The 22,041-nt window shown below is 49.2% G+C and overlaps 9 protein-coding genes across 9 annotated transcripts; 5 read left to right on the top strand and 4 right to left on the bottom strand. All coding sequences in view use genetic code 12, as the record gives it.

Moving 5' to 3' along the window:
* Window positions 1-28: 28 nt before the first annotated feature.
* On the bottom strand, window positions 29-4,762 carry SPO72 (Spo72p; the record flags this gene model as incomplete). The annotated part of the gene is made up of 1 exon (XM_034155675.1): window positions 29-4,762. One exon carries the CDS (start codon window positions 4,760-4,762, stop codon window positions 29-31), a length of 4,734 nt encoding a protein of 1,577 aa, XP_034012254.1.
* A 569-nt stretch (window positions 4,763-5,331) lies between these two features.
* DIURU_002965 (Mrp/NBP35 family ATP-binding protein) lies at window positions 5,332-6,369 on the top strand (the record flags this gene model as incomplete). Its single annotated transcript, XM_034155674.1, has 1 exon — window positions 5,332-6,369. The coding sequence occupies one exon, from the start codon at window positions 5,332-5,334 to the stop codon at window positions 6,367-6,369; it is 1,038 nt and encodes a 345-aa protein (XP_034012253.1).
* Window positions 6,370-7,051: 682 nt separating this feature from the next.
* Window positions 7,052-8,626, bottom strand: ALD5 (aldehyde dehydrogenase (NAD(P)(+)); the record flags this gene model as incomplete). Its single annotated transcript, XM_034155673.1, has 1 exon — window positions 7,052-8,626. The coding sequence occupies one exon, from the start codon at window positions 8,624-8,626 to the stop codon at window positions 7,052-7,054; it is 1,575 nt and encodes a 524-aa protein (XP_034012252.1).
* Window positions 8,627-9,074: 448 nt separating this feature from the next.
* Window positions 9,075-10,460, bottom strand: DIURU_002963 (uncharacterized protein; the record flags this gene model as incomplete). Its single annotated transcript, XM_034155672.1, has 1 exon — window positions 9,075-10,460. The coding sequence occupies one exon, from the start codon at window positions 10,458-10,460 to the stop codon at window positions 9,075-9,077; it is 1,386 nt and encodes a 461-aa protein (XP_034012251.1).
* Window positions 10,461-11,436: 976 nt separating this feature from the next.
* DIURU_002962 (uncharacterized protein) lies at window positions 11,437-13,593 on the top strand (the record flags this gene model as incomplete). Its single annotated transcript, XM_034155671.1, has 1 exon — window positions 11,437-13,593. The coding sequence occupies one exon, from the start codon at window positions 11,437-11,439 to the stop codon at window positions 13,591-13,593; it is 2,157 nt and encodes a 718-aa protein (XP_034012250.1).
* Window positions 13,594-14,697: 1,104 nt separating this feature from the next.
* On the top strand, window positions 14,698-16,935 carry AKR1 (palmitoyltransferase; the record flags this gene model as incomplete). The annotated part of the gene is made up of 1 exon (XM_034155670.1): window positions 14,698-16,935. The coding sequence occupies one exon, from the start codon at window positions 14,698-14,700 to the stop codon at window positions 16,933-16,935; it is 2,238 nt and encodes a 745-aa protein (XP_034012249.1).
* Window positions 16,936-17,112: 177 nt separating this feature from the next.
* Window positions 17,113-18,564, top strand: DIURU_002960 (uncharacterized protein; the record flags this gene model as incomplete). Its single annotated transcript, XM_034155669.1, has 1 exon — window positions 17,113-18,564. One exon carries the CDS (start codon window positions 17,113-17,115, stop codon window positions 18,562-18,564), a length of 1,452 nt encoding a protein of 483 aa, XP_034012248.1.
* An 817-nt stretch (window positions 18,565-19,381) lies between these two features.
* DIURU_002959 (exosome non-catalytic core subunit) lies at window positions 19,382-20,362 on the bottom strand (the record flags this gene model as incomplete). Its single annotated transcript, XM_034155667.1, has 1 exon — window positions 19,382-20,362. The coding sequence occupies one exon, from the start codon at window positions 20,360-20,362 to the stop codon at window positions 19,382-19,384; it is 981 nt and encodes a 326-aa protein (XP_034012247.1).
* A 273-nt stretch (window positions 20,363-20,635) lies between these two features.
* DIURU_002958 (tRNA (guanine) methyltransferase) lies at window positions 20,636-21,985 on the top strand (the record flags this gene model as incomplete). Its single annotated transcript, XM_034155666.1, has 1 exon — window positions 20,636-21,985. The coding sequence occupies one exon, from the start codon at window positions 20,636-20,638 to the stop codon at window positions 21,983-21,985; it is 1,350 nt and encodes a 449-aa protein (XP_034012246.1).
* Between the last annotated feature and the right edge of the window lie 56 nt (window positions 21,986-22,041).

Here is a 22,041-nt window from a genome sequence, read left to right as displayed (position 1 = left end):
CCACATCAGCGTGCTTTCTTTCTATATACTATTGCGGATTATCATACTTTTCACGAGCCTCCTTGACTCGATCTGGATCAATGGCATTACCTAAACCCATTAATGTCTTCCCCACAGCTTCAGTAGTGCCAATGATTGGACGAATAAGCACTAACGGACTCAGTCGAATCACGGTGATCAATGCCTCCTGCATTGTTTCCAGTTCTCCCAAATCACCCTTAAGCCGCAAAAGTACCCGCTTAGTTGCACTAAGATTTGTGCCCAAGGCTTTATAAGCTGCGTGAATACCCTCTTCCACGGTTTCCGGTTGATTCGAGTAGAGACTGACTTTCTTGCCCGCAGCGTTGACCCCTTTGGCCTCCACTGGCCCAAGCAATACTAACGATTTGTGCATCAAGTCATCGGGATCGTAAATGTCATCGAGTTCATCGTATGAATACTGCTTCGTAGGAACTTGCCGGTTGTTGCTTTTATACCTTTGAGAAAGCACTTGGCTTGACGCCATAATACTCAGCTTCGGCAGAAGCACTTCCAGAACATCAAAGAACCCCATGTCTTCTTCAGTGACCTCTGATTTCGGTGGTTCCACAATGGGAGTTTGAGTTGAGAAATACATGAGATCTTCATCCTCGCCTGGGATATCTGATAGTTGAAATTGCGTTTCAGCCTGGATTAACAAGTTTTGTGTACCAACAGCGAGCTTAGCACCAAGGGAAAACAACTCTCCACCAGTTCGTCTAGCAAACTTTGTAGCCCCACGACGAAGTCCCAGAAGAAGCAGCTGATCTTTGGAATATGCCATATAAGGCACCACAACAAGGTCCTTAAACCCACCACCAATATTGACCAACAGTTTTACAGGACCAACGCCAAGAAGAAGTCCAAATATTGCTTGATAGTTGCGCTGAAGTTGAGGAAGCCAACCTCTCATGGCTAGGGCTTCTCCCACTCTGTCCAACGCAACACCATAGACCGTGACTGGTTGAAGTTTTATTTTCAGACCATCGACGACAAACATGCCTAAAAGCAGTTCGGGATTGGTAAGCCCCAGTGAGGAAGGCTTTGGTTTGTAATCTACCTTAAGGTCCAAAGCACTGATGAACACTTTCGAAAAGAATACCTGAGCATCAGGCAAGTCAAACTTGGGATTGGCGAAAGTGAAGAATCTCGAAGCAAAGGAGACGGTATCCTGATCCAAATGGAGGCGAAGAGGAAGCACCAGTACCAGAAGAAAACCCTCAGCACTTCCTTCTAAGCGAGGATCGGCTCTCACTGTCGTCATCTGCACTCGTACCAAATGAGTACCAAGTTCTCGAAGACCTCGGCTATGCAAGTAACCCACAGCTTTCGTCCACAGCGATGTGTTGAGATTGTCGTAGACCAGTACGTCATCCACAAGAACTTCTAATTTGGAAGCAGTAGGCCGCTGCGGCGTGTCCTCATAAAGCTCAACGATTACCTCAACACCCTTCGCCACCACTTGCACTTTATGAGTCTTAGACCGATGAAGCTCTAGACCTTCATAATGGTCCGAAATACCCACATGGACAAGGTTATCATCAGGATCCTTCGAACCATGGATCTGGCTGTTCACGGTTTGTGTAAACTCTTCAGGGTCCAGCATTGTCATATGTATCAGCAGAAAAAGCGTATCGACAATAGGCAGATCCTCTTTCTTTTTGGTGGTGGCTTCAGGCGGTTCCAGCCGCCGTGTTTTCTGCTGCTCCATTTTCTTGACACGTTGCTTGATCAGCTGGCGTGTGTCACTCCAGTCATAACCGTCATACAAGTAAAGTTTTATTTCACTGATATTGACGTGGAGACGAAACAGCGGTGGTAAAGGAGTATGTGACGTGACCGGCACGTAATTTTCTTGAATATTGACAAGCGACATAGACATTGACATGTCTTCGTCCAAATCAGTCACTTCACTCTGATCATTCGGCTCAAGAGTTTCCAAATCATCCCAAAGATTAATCGGTTGTTCAAGTTCAACACGAGTTAACTGGTTATCAGTGAATGTAGTTGGCACCAGTAAATCACCAAAGAGTGAGATCATCACTTGCCACAGATCCGCACAACATTCGGATGTAACCTTGTCCACATTTATCTTCATATCCAAGCCTTGTGGCGGATGAGTCACCGCGAAGTGAAGCATCGTGATATTCAAAAGGCGGAGGTAACGCAGTTTTTCAAACAGAATAAGCTCCTTCGGCGCGTGGATGAGATCATCAATGACCCAGACTCCAATCAGGTTAACCGAACCTTTGGTATAGCTATTAGCACCAACCATCATGTCAATTACCGCCTTTTCCCAGTGTATGTAAGCATGCGAAGCTATACGCCCAGGGTGTAGACCAAGGGCACAATCTACCGCATTGATCCGAAATTTAGACTCGCTCTCAGATTGTTTGATAGTGGCGTTGCTATCTTCAGTGATGCTCGAATCCTGCTCGCGTTTCTGAGATCTCTCAGTTGAGTTGAGAGTAAGCCAGTAAGTGTGATACGATGCCAAAGCGCCGCTGATTGAGATATCAATTCGATTAGCTCTCTGAATGGCCGTAAACATTACCTCCGACTTTTGAGGCCATAATCGAGACAATAACACCTCATATTCCTCATCGTTGTCGGAGAAACGCCTCACGTCTATAGTGTTCACCTGAGCAATAATTTCTCCTTTCAACAGGTAAATGAGCCACGCCATTGACTTTCCTTTGATGGTTTCGAACGAGGGGATAGCTCGCACTTCACCCTTAATCAGCTTGACTACCAAGCGCCAGTCAGCGGTTGTTGATTTGGGAGCAAACCGCAGATGAGTTGGTGCGTTTGAAGAGGAAGTTGTCGATGGTGATGAGACATCATCAACCTTAAACCACAGCAAAAGTTCATAAAATACTTCCAAAGCTCCGTAGTCAATGTTAGCGTCAATTTGATCAATTACAACCAGTAAGTCTGTGTGATACTTGCGCTTGCGGTCGCCAACAAACTCTCGCACAGCTGTATCGAGCGTTAATGGTCCCAAAGAGAGTACAGTAGTGCCAGCAAGTGAGACCTGAGCCGATGCCATCCGTAGTTGATTTTTTGCCAGGTTATAATGAATGGGAGCAAGTTGTAGCAATGGTCCAGCATTGCCAAAAGTAACGAAGATCTCCGCTGATTGGAACACAAACCTCAAAGGTTCTTCTTCGAGTTCACATTGATGACTGTCACGCTCCATGGCAAGATTAAGCTGTGTCAAGGCACGAGTGACGCTCACCGTCAGTTGCAAGACCAGCATAAGCTGCTTTACTACATCAGCAGTGAGAGTGAGGCGAGCTGGTTTGGCAATATAGGTGGTGGCCCCCAGTTGCGCCAGTGACTCAAAACGAACATCAGCTTTGCGGCGCTCAGAATCTTGGTCAAACAGAAACACCGGTTCCCAATTAGCCCCGGCGATTCCCATATCCACAGTCTCTATGCCACCATACATTACGTCTTGTCGTTGCTTAATGTAGACATTAGTAAAGCGGAGCTCAAGAGGATCAGGTGAGTTGCTGCTTACAACAGCTGAAGCAATTTTTAGCAGTCCCACTTCGAATAATGGCGGCGAGTCATCCTTGGTAGTGTCATCGACGACATACTGAGCATGGCGTGGGGGATACTCATAAGCTCTTTGATTGATATCTCGTTTGCGCTTTAGTTCGCGGAACTTCAAGTGGTGAGTGTATGCGGTACAGAACTGAGTCATCGAAGTGCACACCTGCGAAAGACATAGACGAACATCATCGATCTCTATTGAAGCGGGTACGAGTGGTGGAATCTCAAATTTGATGCGGGAAACCTCTATAGTCGGTGTTTTTGAGGCCAGAGTATGGGGATACGACGCCAGCGCCGTCCCTAAGGATGTAGCATGAGGGGAACCCAGAGTGGGTGCCAGAACGGCACTCATAAACATGGTCAGGTGCATCATGCTAGGGTCACTTTCGCTCAGCAGAACCAGCAGCAGCGGCAGCAGTGACAGTTGGGTGATTTCCGAAAGTATTTTTACCCCTTCAACTTCAATGTGTTTCACAGAGTCGGTGGTCGAATACAGCACTCGCGATACGGTGGCAATGACGTCGTCGATATCGGCAGAAAATACCAATTTACATCGGAGATCTTTGATGTCGATTTGGAGACGAGCGAGAGCCATTTCCACCGCACGAGCGACGACGCCGCCAAGTGCGCCCTGGGGTTGAGCATTCTCATCGATATCGCTATCACTTTCATCCTCCAATACTCGCACAAGTTCTGCCAGCAGCTGAGCAAGCATCTCCAGGATGCTTTCGGCTATCAGCGCCTCGAGTTCCTCGGGGTTTTTCGGGAGCTCTCCCAAGCTGATTGCCACCACCAAGTCGACATTGCTGGCGTCGATGCTGATACCTGCTCCCACTGGTTTCACCAGGAACTCACCAACGATGCCACTTCGTAAATGGAACACCGACTGCTTGGCGAAACGGGCCATCACCTTATCGGCGTCGACGGTGATTTGGTTGAGGACGATGCCATTGAGTGACACCTGGGTGAGGTTAGGCATGTCGATGTCGCTGAATAAGGCGAGCTGTTGGAGCACATAGAGAAGCATCCGCTTCTGTAAATTGGGAAGCCACCCTCCGACCATGTTTGAGGCTGTGTCAATGGTGGAGGTGGGGAAGGTAGCTCTGTCAGTGGTGCGCACAAACGAATGACGATCACTGAGATAGCGGTGGCGGCAAAAATCAGAAAACATGATGAGTAGATTCATCGCTGTGGATTTGAAATCAGACAACGCGAGTGATAAAACTGATTACATTTGATTACAAGTTGGTTTGGTGATGTAGGGTTTTTTGAGACGTTTAACTGACGGACTGAGTTGGTATTAATCGCGGTCTAATGTGCGCTTACTTCTGTCCATGCAACCATCCAGGGCACATATGCAGTAAATGACGAAGGCGATAAGTGACAAGTGATGGCATCATCAACAGGCTAAAACATATCCACGAGTCAAACGTAGAAGCTCATTTCCATCGAAATATCCATTGAGACATGCATCTTATCTCCCTACATATGCTTCCCTAAGGGCCGCGTCCGATATCGCAATTGAGCTCAGTAATGACCATAGTATAATTGAACGCGTCGACCGTCATCCAGTCTCCAATATCACCAATCTTTGACAAGTTGATAATAATCAAAACCGTTTCAGACAACGTCAAAAATTTCTATTAGTTTCTTTTTGCTTCTTTTCTTTTGGTCACGTGAATTTCTTATGGGCTCATTCTTTGCATTACTACCAGTCTCAAGATTAGAAATCAGCCGAACCCTCGCATTCTGTTTATGGCCCCATCAAAAGAGGAGACAATACTGGCGTCGGTCGAGCCGGTGGAGACTATCCATGACAAACTAGTGGAAAAGGAACCCGAGCATTGTCCGGGGCCCGAGCTGGAGCAAGCCGGGCTCGGCGATGCTTGTCAGGGATGTGCCAACCAAGAGATTTGTCTGCTGGCTCCCAAAGGTCCTGATCCTGACCTTCCAGCAATTTCAAAACGACTCGAAAATATCAAGCACAAGATCCTCGTACTCTCTGGCAAAGGGGGTGTCGGGAAGCTGACATTTACTCTGATGCTTTCATGGGCACTTGCAGCTGACGAGGACGTGGAAGTGGGGGCGATGGACTTGGATATCTGTGGTCCGTCGCTCCCACAGATGTTGGGAGCTCGTGGGGAAACTGTCCACCAGCTGAATTCCGGTTGGTGCCCCGTTTACGTGGGTGACAACTTGGGGCTCATGCTGATTCTGTTTATGTTGCCTACGGACGACACTGCGATCATATGGCGAGGCGCTAAGAAGACTGGGCTCATCAAGCAATTTTTGAAAGACGTTGATTGGGGTACTCATCTTGATTACTTGGTGGTTGATACTCCTCCCGGTACCAGTGACGAGCATTTGGCCGTGGTGAATTACGTCAAAAATACTGGCATCGATGGTGCTTTGGTTGTTACCACTCCCCAAGAAGTGGCGCTTCTTGATGTGCGTAAGGAAATTGACTTCTGCAAAAAGCTGGGGATTCCCATTTTGGGTTTAGTGGAGAACATGCTGGGATTCGTGTGCCCCAATTGCAAGGGTACCTCTCAGATCTTTAAGCCTACAACGGGTGGTGGTGAAGCTCTTTGCAAGGAGTTGGGTATCGAATTTTTGGGGCTGGTCCCTCTTGATCCTCGTATTGGTCGCAGTTGCGATGCTGGTGTGTGTTTCTTCGATGAGTACGCAGATCTGCCGGCAGCTACTGCGATCCTAGACGTTGTTGATCGATTGAGAGCAAAAGTGGAATCTTCTGAAGATGAACTTCTGATGGACAAATTATCCGTGGCTTAACGGAATTGTATAGACTTCATCATAAACTCTCCAGTATCAAACTGGGGTTAATACAGCATTTCTTTATTTACCTCAAAAAGCTCAATAAATGAGCTCATGTAATCAACACATACATGGCACCCTTGACGAGGACGACTAAAACTACGAAATCACTGATCAAATGATCTTGAAGTGCACCAGCTTAACTCAGATTCAGTTACACTACCTTTAAATACTATAAAAGAACGCTTTAGTGAGATATTGGCTTCAAAAACAAGCAGTTTACTCAAAATAATACAGTGATGGATTCTCAATGTCTGTTTTTGTCGCAACTGTCAGTTTGTCCGAGTGGTTAAGGAGTTTGATTAGAATTTTCCAATTCTTGAGCTAATCATCAAATGCTCTCTGAGCGCACAGGTTCGAATCCTGTAGCTGACGGCAACACTTTCTTTTTTATAATTTTCACCTTAGTGATACGTTTAGATTCTCAATGTCATTTTGCAGGTTGAACATAGTGTCCCGTTGAACTAAGTCCGATTTCGATTCAATTTCATATGTGGCTGGTAGCATTGTCAGTGTAAGATTCATTTCCCGCGCAAAGCGCAAAATGCTTAAATCCAGATTGGGCAACTAGGACATCTAGAGAGCTATAGTAGTGTGATCAGTCAGTAGCATTTCAATTGATAAATATTCAAATACACATTTAGTTGGTGGGACGCAAAGCGAGTCTGACAGCCTTGGTTTGAGTGTAGTTGTCCAAAGCTTCTTCACCCATTTCTCTGCCGATACCGGATTGCGAGTAACCACCAAAGGGAACCATGGGGTGGAAGTCGTTGTAGGTGTTGACCCAAACGGTACCCGATTGCAATCTGTTGGACACCGAGATGGCCTTGTTAACGTCTTCAGTGTGGACACCAGCAGCCAAACCGTATTCGGAGTCGTTAGCCAAAGCGATAACTTCGTCGACAGTCTTGAACTTAGAGATGGTAACAACGGGGCCAAAGATTTCGTCCTTCACAATTTGCATGTCTTCCTTAACGTCAGCGAAAATGGTAGGTTTGACAAAGTAACCCTTGTCGCCGAGTCTTTCACCACCAGTGAGCACTCTGGCACCTTCGTTCTTACCAATTTCAATGTACTTCAAGATCTTCAGCAATTGCATGTCCGAGGCCTGGGCACCCATGAACACTTCTTCGTCGAAGGGATTACCGATCTTAACCGATTCAGCAGCAGCCTTGAACGCGTCCAAAACCTTGTCGTAAACACCTTCTTGAATGTAGATACGCGAGCCAGCACAGCACACTTCACCAGTGTTGTAGAAGATACCAGTGATCAAGTGCTTGACGGTGGTTTCGATGTTGGCGTCGTCAAACACGATGTTGGGCGACTTACCACCCAATTCCAAAGTGACCTTCTTCAAGTTAGTTTCAGCAGCAGCCTTCATGATGTGGCGACCAGTAGCAGTGGAACCAGTGAAAGCAACCTTCTTGATCTTGGGGTGGGTGGCAATGGCGTTACCAGTAGTCTTACCGAAACCAGACACGATGTTAACCACACCGGGAGGGCAGCCAGCTTCGACGAGGAGCTTAGCGAGGTAAAGAGCCGAGAGAGGAGTCGATTCAGCAGTCTTCAACACGGTGGTGCAACCAGTGGCCAACACGGGACCCAACTTCCACGACGCCATCAAGAGGGGGAAGTTCCAGGGGATGATTTGCCCACACACACCGACGGGTTCACGGCGGGTGTAAGTGAAGTGGGTGTTGCCAGTTTCGATAACCTTACCGGTGATCTTGTCGGTCCAGCCGGCACAAGAGCGGAAGTACGCCGCCGTCAACGCCACATCGCCCCGCGAGCACATGAGCGACTTACCATTGTCCAACGCTTCAATCGAGGCCAAGGTGTCGGCGTCACGTTCGACGAGTTCAGCGAGCTTGATCAACACTCTCGCTCTCACCGAGGGGTCGGAGGTGGACCAGCCGCTGTTGAACGCCTTTTGCGCGGCTTCGACGGCAATGTCGACGTCTTCTTCGAGCCCTTCGTACACGTGGGTGATTTCTTCTTCAGTGGAAGGAGAAATCACTTCGAAGGTCTTGCCTTGCTTCGAGGGGACGAACTCGTTGTTGATGAACAACCCGGTGGGTTGCTCGTACAGCTTGCCGTTGGGGAATTGGACGTTCACCAGCAAGGGCAATGACGAGTACATTCTTTGGGAAATTGAGGAGGCCAGTGCCTTAGCTGCCATTCTGAACATAGACTGAGTAGATTGGTAAAGTGACATTTCAATGGATAAGTGGTGAGAATTTTATAGTTTTTTTTGCTGTCTACGGGGGGGTGAGGGGTCATGCACCTAAAGCCGACGGGGCTCTAAAGTTTGTTAGGGTACTGGCATACGCGAGCGCTATCGCCGAGGCGGAAGCACTCACAATCTCTTCGCGTGCGGGAGAATTTGTGGGGTAAAACCCGTCAGCCGTCGGCCCTAAGGGCCAAGACATTGTTCTTAAGAAATTTGTGGGGCTTCAATACGACGGAAATCTGACTAATGACCACGATCCCCGGAGCCCCCCTCACTCGCAGGTGCCGATTATGGGCACTTCGCAGAAAAAGGGTGAGGGGGGGGTTTGCCGCCACGTTTTCGGCATTAGACGGAGACGACCTAATAGCTAATTGGTGGAACGTCTACTGGGGACGGTTGGCGTTAGTAAAAAACGGCGTTTAGTACAGGCTTACTACTCACTATGTACGGTCTCGGCGTCGGAGGGCTCCTCATTGTTATCACTTTCAGGGTCACCGTTGTCGTCGTTGGTGATGGCAGCATGAGGTTCTTTTAACTTTCGTGGTCGCCCTCTCCCCCTGTAACCTTCAGATATTTCAAAAATAAATTCTTTTACGTAATGCCCCAAGTAATTGGTATAGTCGAGAAAGACATCATCTTTGATGCAGAGCATCCGCGCACATTCGGCCACGAGCGCGGCGTTAAACTCCGAAACACTTAACACCCCGAGGGCGGGCTCAGCCCGATCCGGCAACTCGTCGGGGTTAACCGTGGTGTAATCGAACATTTTGAAAAGCCGTCTGACGCGGGTGGACGGGTCGCTGTCGGTGTAGCGGTCAACCATTTTGTCGATGAAGTTTTTGAGGTAGCCCTTGATCTGGGCCTCCAGCCACAACTCAGGGTGGCCGTATTCGGCAATATCGAGCGGACGAAACTCGACGCGGGCGCGGTTATAGGCGGCGCTCCACTCGGTTCGATCAAACGACGGCTGGCGCACATAGAGTTTAGCAATGTAGACGACGCGGGCGGCGATAATCGTCTCGGCGAGTCTGATCCGGGACGGCGATTTTTTGATGACAATCTCCGGCTGGGGCCAGATGGCGCGGACGACATCAACGATTCGTGGGGGGAGATGGAGCCGCGCTACCAACCGGTAGAGAAATGGCGTGTAGTAATTGATCGGCACCGCTATCATCTTCGAGCTCCCCAATGCCCGGTTCACCACGTGCATCACTCGCTTCTCAAACAGACTGCGGACGGGATAGCCCGACGTCGACAACAATTTCGTCTCAATCCGGTCGGCTTCGAGTTCGGGGTCGTCGAACCACCCCATCTTAGCGATCTGCAGGGTGGGGATGTCGTTGTTTCGCCACCAAGTGATGAGATCGTCGACGTACACGGGGCCGGCCCCGTGGAGCATACATGCCACGTAGATGATCGTGATACACTCAGCCGAGGTGGCGAGACAGCTGTCGATTCTCATATGGGCGGCGGGCGGCGGCCGCGAATTGCGAGCGTACTTGATCCAGAGCCGCTTGACACAGGCGGTGATCACCTCCAGTTGCGCCTCGATCCCGGCGAGGCGGATGATGATGCGAAGGTAGCGCTGGAGGAGCATTTGCAGACACCGCAAGTAGATGGGGAACCTCGCCGCCATCTCGAGCTTTTCCTGGGATTTTTGCACGACGCCTTGCAGGCGTTGGCTCTGGGTGTACCGCCCCAGGTCCAGCAACTCGAGGTGCTTGACCCGGCGCGTCAATATGCCCCCGGGGGCGGTGAATTCGTCCTCGTCGTCGAACTCGAACAGGCCCTCGGCGATGTGGCCAAACTGGCACCGCATGCGCCCATCGGTCCGCTGGTAGAGCCGCAGGCGACAGTTGTCGACGCCGCAGACGGCGCCCCGGATCCATACCCTCAGCGACATGCTGGTGCACACAGTATGTGATGGCCCCCTTCGTGCGGCTCAGATCGATGCGAAGAGCGCCACAAACCACCGACATAGAACGAACCAAAAATGATTAGCAGATTATTTCAAAAAGAAACCAACCACCTATGAATGAAATCAAATCAAATCATGTTTTGAGTGGACTTTGAAATCTTGGTTATCACGATTTCTGTATCGTCATCACCCCATGTGAGCTCAGGATTCATAGTCTCGCGACCAAACGACCACCGCAGCAGTCTTTACCCAACAGCGAAGCCCTTCATGACAGATCAAGTTATCTTTCAAAGTCATCAGTTTCAGACTCGTCTTGGTGTTAGTAAATCGATCAATGTCGTCGATTTCAGGACAACGTGCACACTGACCAATTTGCGAGCTTCCCCCCCTAGTACGGGTAACAAATACACACTCTACCCCTTGTCGCACTTACCGGATTTATCGTCTATTCCAATAACCACAACGAATACCTGACTATAACTTATGCAAATGACTCAGGTTTGATGGTTTTTTCCATAACTTTATGGTGTGCTTCTACTATTTTCTGTACAGCTTCTTCTGCATTTGCCAGGGGCACATACGGTATCCCCGCTCTGCCTGTCTAGCCACAAAAGACTACGCCTCCCCCAGCACCCACACCGCCAATTCCCCTTCCCCACCACCTCATGCACGTGAACCAATTGATCTCTACTGTATCAATCCCGCCGTAAAATACCCCCAAACCGTCGCCACTCGCCTAGCCGATCGCCGAGGCTCCAGGCGTGCACCCCTCCGTTTCTTTTACATATACTGTACACTGGTGTGCGCGGAGACGCAGGCCACTGGCTACCCGACCACACCACCCCCCGTACCACAGCAAGCGGAGCCCGCGCCAGCCATGCCCCCGCCCCTGACCCCCGACGACTCCAGGCGGCTGGTCCGGCTCGTCAACGTGTCCAGCGTCAACCTGTTCAATCGGTGGTACTACGCCCCCGTCACCGGCGCCCCCGACGACGCCGCCGCCACCAGCGACGACGGCGGCGATCCCAGCCAGTTCTTGGAGACCTTCGACGACAACTACCACCCTTACCACGACCTGATCCTCCTCCTGCTGGGGCGGGCCCACGCGGTGCCCCTCCAGCGGCAAAACGCTATCCGCCGCACCCACGACCGCCTCCAGGACCGCATCCGCCAGATGGACCAGTGGATGCGAGATATCGACCAGTTCTCCATCTACCAGCCGCGCGGGGAGCTGCGCCCCGTGCCCACACCGCCGGTGGCAAGAACTCTGTGCTCAAAGGAGGCGCTGGTCGCCACCCAAGAGGTAGCGTCGCTGCTTGCTGCCGAACTCGAGCGCATCATCGGCGCCATCGAGCTGTTCCCTCACTACCAAGGGATCCTGCCATTATTCGATTTATCTCGTATCAACGAACCCCGGTGCCGCCCGGTGCACGCGCCGGCAGACGATAACCTCTTTGCCAACCTCGAGGACCTGCTTGATGATTTCTTATGGCAACGGCGGCTTGGAGTAGCCTGGAGCGACCCCATACCTCCCCGGAAACGCTCACGTCACCGCGGTGCAGCGCCCCCACCGCCGCCACGCAAACGGACCAAGATCGCCATCATGCGACAGAGCGACGCCAACACCCCCATGCCTATGGACACTGACGACAACATCGACGAAGACGCCACCGACCCGCCAAACCGTACCTACGCTCTGCTATCTCAGGAGGAGAAAGACGCCATTCTCAGCGTCCAGCCGTGTGCGTTTTTCCAGGCGGCGCTGGTGTTTACGTTGTATAACACTCCGACGCTGACTCCCTTTTCCATGGTGCTCACTCACGTCAATTTTGAGCGGGCAGTTATCGACGGATTTTTTCGATTTGACCGAGCCCAATTTGTTGGCCAGATTCAGCTGTTTCAACGGTTTCTCTGTGGCCCGTGTCAGATCCCTAAATGTATGGCTCGTCTGCTTACAGTGACACGCAAATTGGCAGTGATATCTCGACTTCTAGTGCACCCAAAAGTGAAACAAGCCATGGACCGCTACGGCAGCCAGCTCCAAATCCCCGTCCTGGGCCGCATCGTCGACTTTAAGCACCACGACCTCCGCTTCTTGCCGACACCGGCACGCGACTCCCGCCTGCGGTACAAGACGTTCCACCTGGCTCGTATCAAAAGCAATATGGTGAAAATGCAGATGCTCGAATGGATGCACGTGGAACCGTTTGGCCAGTTTAAAGAGCTGTATTTCTTGACCACTATAGCCGAAACCAGCCACGCCCTTAACCACTTTGCCACGGACCACGAGGCTCATGACGTTGTAAGACGAGCTGAGGGTTTACGCGGTAGTATTAATGAACTAGCTAGCTCGTTGGGTTTCTGTCGTGACGTGGATTTGGAAGGGACGCCATTAGCACGGAAAACCATGACTAACAGCTACCACATTGAGTTCTTCAAACAGTGGAACCGGGGGCTCGCCGAAGTGCTTTGTGACCAGCTCACCACCACCAGCACCCTGACCACGCTCATTAACTTGAACCTCAACTACATCTTGTTCACGCTTGACGTCGACATCTCCACCTACTGCGACCGAGTGTTGGACGCTGCCGTCACTGCAGGTGCTTTAGCTGGTTGCGAGGACCTCATTGAGTGCTACCGTGACGTCTACCGTCAGATCGTCGCTGACGAGGGCCACTTCGATGCCACTGGGGGCCGGTACCCGTCGTTTGGTCTTCGCTACCACGCACGCCAGCCCGTCACCCATGCCGTGCTTCTCTGCCTGTTGAACCGTAAGACCGGCGAAGTCCAATTCCATAATACCCTTCCGTTCACTGCTAGTCGGCCCAACCATACCGAGGTGGGGCTCTCATTCACGCGGCTGTGGACGGCTCTGGGACGTGACCGGTTATTCTCCCCAAGCGACGACGAAGTCGATGACTTCAGTAACGTGCCCGATGTGGCTAACGATGAAGAAACCGGCGGCGACGTGCTTATCGGCGTGGCCAAGGGTAAAGGTGGCGGCGGATGTGTGAGTCTGTGTGAGCTACTTTGACAATTACGATATTTGCAAATACATTCATGATAACGACCACGTAACGATTTAGACTTGTGTATATTTGATGCAAACACATCACACTCTTATAACAACTTCGGGTATTAACGTCCTGCATATCATAACGCCGAGGCATGAAATTCACAGGGTATCGATCTGCTACATGAGGCACCTCAGGGGAGATCCAAAGAACTTTATAACAAACTCAGTATCCACATTATAAAAGTTACATCATTGTATTCTTTGCAAATGTGGGAGAAACTTTTGTTAGCGCATGTCAGTCTGAAAATAGCTGGTTCCAGAGTTAACTTGAGGAATTGGCCGGGTGGTGCCTGGCTAACTTGCATTAAGCAGGGGGTCCCCCAGTTGTACCTAGCAAGCGCAAACCTATCACAGGGTGATAATAATAATTCCGAATCGACTTAGTTCACCTAATACTCGACTCAAACATGAGTTAATCAACACTCTTTAAGCGACTCCACCATGAAATAGGCTTGGCATCTCAGAAAATTGGAAGAGAACAAATAGAGACAACTCACTCCTACATGACTTTGGCATTCTCTCAGGATTTCATCAGCTTTGGTTATTACATCATAGTGTGAGTTTCATTCTCCAAACTCGGACAACAATAGTGATGCTGGTTTAGCGGATCTATCATGGTTGCTCGCAACCGCTCATCTCTCTCCGCGGGAAATCACATCGCCACCGGGTTTGCAGCACGGGGACATTTCATCAAAGCCACACCCAACAACATACGGGAACTCATCGAGGTGTCTCATCAGTTTACGTCACCGTGCCGAGGATCTGATTATTACTGTACCACTACTTACATCCCCCCCTGTAATCGGGCACCGAGTATACCCCGGCTCCAGTGCTTATGAGCACTTGTTCTCTACCACTACCGTTCGACGACCAAAATACCACTAAATTTTTCAGACTCTAACATCCACCGAGTTACTCACCTATCTCTACTCCCACAGACATTTTGTGGCGCAGCCAGGTCACCCTCGAACCTCGCCTTTCTAAATCCGCCCCCCACCACCCCCCAGCCTCACTGAGTGCGATTTGAAAAAGCCGTTATCACCACGCTCTCGCAGCACTCGAATGGACGAAGTAGAGCTACGCCTGGTCGGAGACAAGCCGAAACGCTCGTCGATACACTCGACGGAGGCCTTGCTTGACGCTGCTCTCACCGACGACTCGTTCCTCACCGATGAAGACGACGCCCGCAACGGCGTTGAAGCCAATGGCTCTAATGGCGCCGCCCAGGCCCCCGTTTTGGACGATGTCGACGAGTCAGCTGAGCTCCTGCCGCCAGCTCCTGAAGATGATATCCTGAGGTTTATGGCTGCCTGTCAGATGGGCGATTTAGCCGCTGTGGAACAGTTTATCAAAGACGACCCTCAACTAGCCACTGCCTTTACCGACGATGGCATCACGGGGCTTCATTGGGCAGCCATCAACAACCGACTACTGGTGGTGCGGTTATTGGTGGAGCTGGGCGCTGATGCCAACGCCTTAGGGGGTGAGCTCCAGGCGTCCCCATTGCACTGGGCGTGTCGTAATGGGCTCGTGTACATCGTTGACTACCTTTTGACTCATGGCAACGCCGACCCTCGTCTCCGTGACGGACAGCTGTATAACCTGTTGCATTTATCTGTCCACTCCAGCAATATTACTCTTGTTATCTACTTGCTCCTCGTATGTTGCGATCCTCTGAGGCTGCAAGAACCTACCGCAGTATACATTGACGAAGTCGATGATCACCAGCGTACTCTGCTTCACTGGGCTGCCTACCAAGGAGACATCATGACGATTAATGCTTTGCTTCGTTTTGGTGCCGATGTTACAAAACGAGACGACCAACAATTCATCCCTCTTCACTGGGCATTCATGCGAGGACAACGCAACACCCTTAGCCGATTAGTCGAAGCGGGACTGGACATATTCGCTGAGAATAATGCCGGTAAGGATTCGTTTGCCGTGGCTCGCGACATGAACTGCGAACAGCTTTGGCTTAAGACTCTCCGCGAAGAAGGCCGTACGGCTAAAAATAACTACGCCGCCCTGGTGATTCTGCCACGGGGCCAATTGATAGCAAAGGTGGTGACGTTTTTCGCCCCGTATTTGTTACTTCCCTTCTGCTTCGCAGTGTTATCCTTTGGCTTAGGTTTGTTTGTGCCTAAGCTTTTCCTCGCTATCGTTGCTTGTTTGGCTACTGCTGCCATCATTGTTGGCTTTGTCGCTCCAGTGTACATCCGTGAAGAGGTGATGTTAGCCAAAACCCCGTTCTTGGCGGGTGTCTTTTCGGGCACTGCCTTTTGGGCGATTGTGCTGTTCTTGTGGGTGCTCTTCCCCAACTTGTGGCGGTCTCACTACTTCACCTGTGTGGCGATGGCCGTCGTTATTGGGGTGTTCTCGTTCTGCTTCTATAAGACGATGATGCTCAACCCCGGGTACGTGCCGATTCCTGCTGATAACCAGGTCATTTTGAGCCAGGTGCGTGATCTCATCAAAGCCGGCCGATTTGACACCGACGACTTTGACGTCAACACCTTTGTTCGCAAACCCCTTCGACTGAGATATCTGCGCCATCTGCGCCGGCTTATTGCCCGGTACGATCATTACTGTCCCTGGGTGTACAATGAAGTGGGTGTCCGCAATCACAAGCTTTTCCTCGGATTCGTCTATGCGCTCAACCTAGCCATTTTGCTCTTCAGTTACTTGACTCTCGCCTACTTCAACCGTCAACGCCACGCTCGTGAAGCCGATGGATACGACTCCGACGAGGACGAGTGCTGGTTGCTTAGCGAGGATATGTGCTACGGGTTCCGCAACCACCACTTCTTGTTCAACTTAATGGTGTGGTGTTGTTTGCAGTATGTGTGGTTGACGTTCGTCACCGTAGTGCAACTGTTCCAAGTGCTTCGAGGCGTGACTACCTGGGAACTCGCTCACCTACAAAGTGGACGCGGTCGTGACAGCACCTATAACCATCTGACGGTGCCGCTGGACTTCGGTCCCAAAGAGACGAACGTCCATGACTTAACAGCGCCCAAGCCGGGTCTGCGGAACCAATTAAACACCTGTATGCGTATTTTGGGGATTGACCAATTCGTGTTGACGGTGAAGATGTATCTTAAGAGTACCCTTGACGAATCCGACCAACAAAGACTAGAGATCCCCACCGATTTTGGACCTAAGCAAAACTGGATCGATTTCTGGGTATTGGGTGAACCCGACTGGCGCAACGTGTTTTTGTTGCCCATTGAAGGTGAGGCCAACTTAGACGGCCAGGTCGTTGACTACTACCACTTGTACAGCTACCCCGAAAGGGCCTAGGCATATAATTTACACATTCTCATTGTAACCCAATCGCGATGGAAACATTCCAATTTTTTTAGTGATTTGCTTGAGCTGATTCACTCTCGACTTCTATCTCGATATCTGGTTGATTAGCCTGCATGCTGATTTCATGTCGACGCGTATCGTCAAGTGATAACAGGCCATGGTCGAGATATGAGTCCCACTCAAGATGCTGTGGTACGAGTAGTCACCTCAGATATTGAGCAAGCTGGTTTCGGAAGATACCAGTACTATGTGCTTGCCGTGGGAGGACTCGGCCGGTTCTATGACAATTTCTGGATGTTTGCCATATCCCTCATATCGCTCCCCGTTCTGCGAGAATTCTCGAGTCACAACGTAGCCTGGACGGTGTTTGCCAAGTATGTTGGACTTACAGTGGGGTGTGTGGTATGGCCGTTAGCCGCTGATCGCTACGGGCGATTGAAAGCATTTAATTATTCCTTGATCAGTGCTGGAGTTTGTGGCCTCCTCGCATCATTTGCTCATTCGTTCTTTTTATTGTGTGTGTTGTTGCTATTTGTGGGTTTCAACATTGGGGGTAATCAACCAGTTGCTCTGATGTTGGTTGTGGAAGAAATTCCTCCCAGCCATCAACACTGGATCCTCTATGAGCTGATTGCGTGGGGTCTAGGCCTGTTTACGGCAGCAATGATCGGCTGGCCGCTCGTGGCTAAGCACACTTGTGTTGATGCGGTGGATTGTATTCCAAATGATAACAAAGGTTGGCGATACGCTTATAGTATCTTTGGGATTCTCACCATTGTCATGTTCGCGGGGAGCAGAATGCTTCCGGTACGAGAACTGCCTAAGTATGTTGCTTCCAAGGGAGATTTCACTGAAACCGAATCTATCCTTAACCACATTGCACGATCAAATGGTACTCGGGTCGCAGTCAACTATACTGGTGAGCACTCTGTCTCTGACAATGCTCTACAAGGCAATATTAAAGCAAGCTGGAAGGAACGAGTGCATCAATCGATCGGATCAACAAAAACTCAAGTCTCGGACTTACTTCATGGTGATCTTAGGCGGACAACTATAAGGCTTTGGTTGATATGGGCACTTTGTGGTATGGGATACCCTTTGTTCCTGTCATTTCTTCCAATCTACCTTAATACCAAAGCATCTACGCTCAATCAAACATACCGTGACTACGCCATTCAGTCGGTGTTCCTGATACCGCTGGGTGTAGTCGCTGGAAAGTTGGCTCAGAACCCACGGCTAGGCCGAAAAGGGATTGGTGCTCTCGGAGGTGTTCTCACGGGCATGTTCATGTACTTGTTCATTTTGGCAAAACCGTCCAAGGAAGACACTATTTTCTCATCATACTTACTCTATAACTGTGGTATATCATTTACAACCACATTGTTGTACGGGGCCATGTATGCCTACACTCCCGAAGTCTACCCATTACTGAAACGAGCAATAGGTCTGGCTATGTGTCTGTTTTGGAATCGTAGCTTTGGCTTGTTGGGTCCGCTTACCTCCTTGACTATGACGTTGAGTCTGGGTGCCCCGGTCTATTTGAGTGGAGCCCTCTTCATGACTGCGGGCTGCTTATTCTTGACTTTACCATTGGAAACCAGAGGAGTTGCAGCTCAATAGGGTAACCACTAGCGTTGAGGCTTTTATCTAACACTGTGCATTAATAATTAACTTTTTAAACTTCAAAAGCTTGCACAGAAGACGCTACAGAGAGCCAGCTATCGTCGGAAAACGTCGCATTCGATGTCGGCGTTGTCAGAAAACACAACTTGTAAACCTCCAGAATGATGTGATAACCAAAATGCCCTTCGAAACAGCAGGAGGTCCCGTCCTATGTCCAGAAATTTCAAAAAAACGCAAATATTTCATTTCAGTTCCTGGATTCCGTTAGAAAACACTTTAAATGGCAATGATACCTCTGTTGCATTCATTGTACCAACATTTGGTTCATTATCACAAAAAACTCTTGGATTACATTTTACGTTACTATATGAGTCACCAAACTTAGAAAAATCACAATAAGCGGATTTAGCTCAGTTGGGAGAGCGCCAGACTGAAGTCAACTTCGGTCCTGAAATCTGGAGGTCTTGTGTTCGATCCACAAAATTCGCATATATTTTTGCAATTTCTCAGCTTATCGAGTAGAATAATTAATCGTGTATGTTTTTTTGACTTCTTGAAGTCGGTTTTCATACAATTTGTATCTCATTTGTATTGACTAAGAAACCAACATACTTGAAAAAGTGACTTTGCTAAGAAGAATAACCAAACACTATATGCCACCTCCAAGTCGAGTCTGCTCCTAAAAATGCCTTTGAAGTCATCAGACTTGCGTATGTTTGTATTTTATTTCATGATCATTATCATTACTCGAGTTCCGCCTGAATTAGACTGGTTCATTAATAGTGGTATGCTGAAACTTATCATCGATGCCTCATCACTGCCCTCTCATCTTTTCAGATCTGAGCACTTCATTGCACAAAGATTCCATCGCTTCCTTTTCATTTAACAGACCGATGCCTTCGAACCCCATCAGGGCTTCGTATCCCAAGATGATACGCTGTTCAGTGATCCCCAACTCGCAAGAGGCAAGTGCCTTAATGACGTTGTAGTACCGGGTGATATTTTGACGAACAGCAGCTGGAATCGGATCGTTGACATCACTATAGATTTCCCACGAAGATTCATCTTCGAGACGGGTGATCAGTGGCGTAGTGAATGTCAGCTTCGCCGATTCCAAGATCTTCTCCGCAACTTCGTGCTTTTGAGGGCGATGGATACTGGTGGGTTTGAAGAGCCAGAGATAACCATTTGAGCCAAGGATAATCAGAACATTCCCTGGAAGATCGAACGCGTGATTCTTCAGCTTAAGGATAAGTGACAGAGGAACTCTCATGAAGATACCATTACGCAATTTCCCGTACTTGAGTGAACGAGTGTGCAAAGACGCCATACCGTTGTTAAATACAGTCTGTACTTCAGCATTGAGCAAATCGCCTTCCTTCAAGAAGTTACGCATCTGCAATTCATCACTCTCCAGCTTCCGTCGGAGGACACCACCGGGCAAATTGACCAGCCCCAACATGAGTACTGCATCCTGCTTACATCCAATGTCGACCTTCCATCTCTTGTTACCAACTTCTGTAATTCGACCAACCACATGGTCGCCTGTCTCCGCCTGGTATCTCCCTCGAAGCGGAATCACTGAGAGCAACCGGTTAACTCTCAGCACTTGCCCTGCTACCGCTGAGTAAGTGTTGTCATCCAAAAAGTATGTGCCATGCCCCTTCATCCACACAGGGTCGGTGGTAACAAGCTCACCCGGAGTGACAATCGCCTCGTGAACGTTGTCCATCTCTTCATCCAGGTCAACATCATTGTTCTTTGGTGCTGGCGTGGTTATACTAATGACCGACATCGTGGTATGTGGAGTGGATTAGGTCTTTGTTCGCGCGTGCGATGAGATGATGTCTTACTATGAAGAATGGAAACACCTGTTGAGCATAAAAAGAATCAATGCATTAGTAGTATTAAGTTAATCGTGACACTCAGATATGTGCTTTCCTATAATTTTTTATGAAAATCATCTTTGATCGAGTCATTAAGTAGACTTCCACTGGGAGGTGCGAGTATGAATTTCATCCTCCAGCGAGGGTACCATTATCTAAACAGAACCTCGAGAAGAATCCTCATGGAAAGCAAATTCGGGCCGCCCGTGAACCGGGGCATGACTCAACTTGACCGTCTGTTCTTCCAGAAACGATTAAATTTATTTGTGGCCTACTTCCCTCAACCACAATATTTGGGACGGTTTGTCAAGGAAGCTAAGAATGATATTCTCAACATCCCCAGTGTGAAGCACGTGGTGAATGTCGACGGATCTAAGGGTGTGTTACTTCGTGGAGACCTTGAAAAGCCTCTGGATTTGGCCCCAGCCACCACCGAGCTTCTCACTCTGTTTGGAGCTGAAGTCCGTCCATACGTAATGGACTTGGACTACTCATTTTGGAAAACCGACGATATCTTAAGAGCAGTCTTACCAGAAGATCTACTCGATGATGTACCTCTGGGATATGCTCAAGCTGGTCATGTGGCACATTTGAACCTCCGAGATGAGTTCAAGCCTTACGGCGAACTCATCGGCCAGGTGATTCTCGACAAAAACCCCAAGATCGAAACCGTGGTCGACAAAATCAATACGATCGATACGAAATTTCGTACGTTCCCGATGAAGTTATTGGCAGGGAGAGATGATTTGAACGTTGAACAACTGGAGAGTGGTTGCCGCTTTCGCTTCGACTTCTCCAAAGTGTATTGGAACCTGCGCTTGAGTACAGAACACGATCGCTTAATTAGTCAATTCAAGCTGGGAGAAGTTGTTGGCGATGTTTTTGCCGGTGTGGGTCCATTTGCTGTGCCTGCGGGTAAGAAAGGTGTTTTCTGCTTGGCTAATGACTTGAATCCAGAATCCTATAAATATTTGGTGGAGAACGTTGATCTTAATAAGACTGGATCTTACGTTAAACCCTTCAACTTGGATGGCCGTGATTTTATCCGTCAGCTGCCGCAGCTCCTTTTGAATTGGCAACAACAACAGCCAACGGTTAAAGAGAAGAAGGTCACAAAAAAGAGAAAAACTGAAGATGGCAAGCTGGAAAAATCTGTTGAAACATACGAAGTGCCGTTGCCCAAATACTTTGCCCATTATGTCATGAACTTGCCAGACCTGGCTCTCACTTTCCTTGATGAATTTCAAGGATTATACGCGGATGTTGAGGATATCGTGAAGGCTGATCCTCAATTCAAGTTGCCCATGATTCATTGCCACTGTTTCGAAAAATACTCACACGAGGAACAACCTGAACCCTCGCAAGATGAAATTCAACGGAGAGTACACGCCAAGATACAAAAGTTGATCAATTATGACCTACCCTACGAGGCTTGCTCATTCCATTTGGTGAGAAAGGTCGCCCCGACTAAGCCAATGTTTTGTGTTCTGTTTAAACTTCCAGAGGAAGTGGCATTTCGCAAAAGATCTTAGGAAACTTGCACATAGATATTACAACTAATCAATCTGAAAAAGATGTCTCATTAAAA

Source organism: Diutina rugosa, assembly GCF_008704595.1.
Source record: "Diutina rugosa strain CBS 613 chromosome Unknown scaffold18_size221135, whole genome shotgun sequence".
Lineage (NCBI taxonomy): Eukaryota > Fungi > Ascomycota > Pichiomycetes > Serinales > Debaryomycetaceae > Diutina > Diutina rugosa.
Note: the sequence above shows the minus strand (reverse complement) of the source record. Positions and strands in the feature narration are given on the sequence as shown.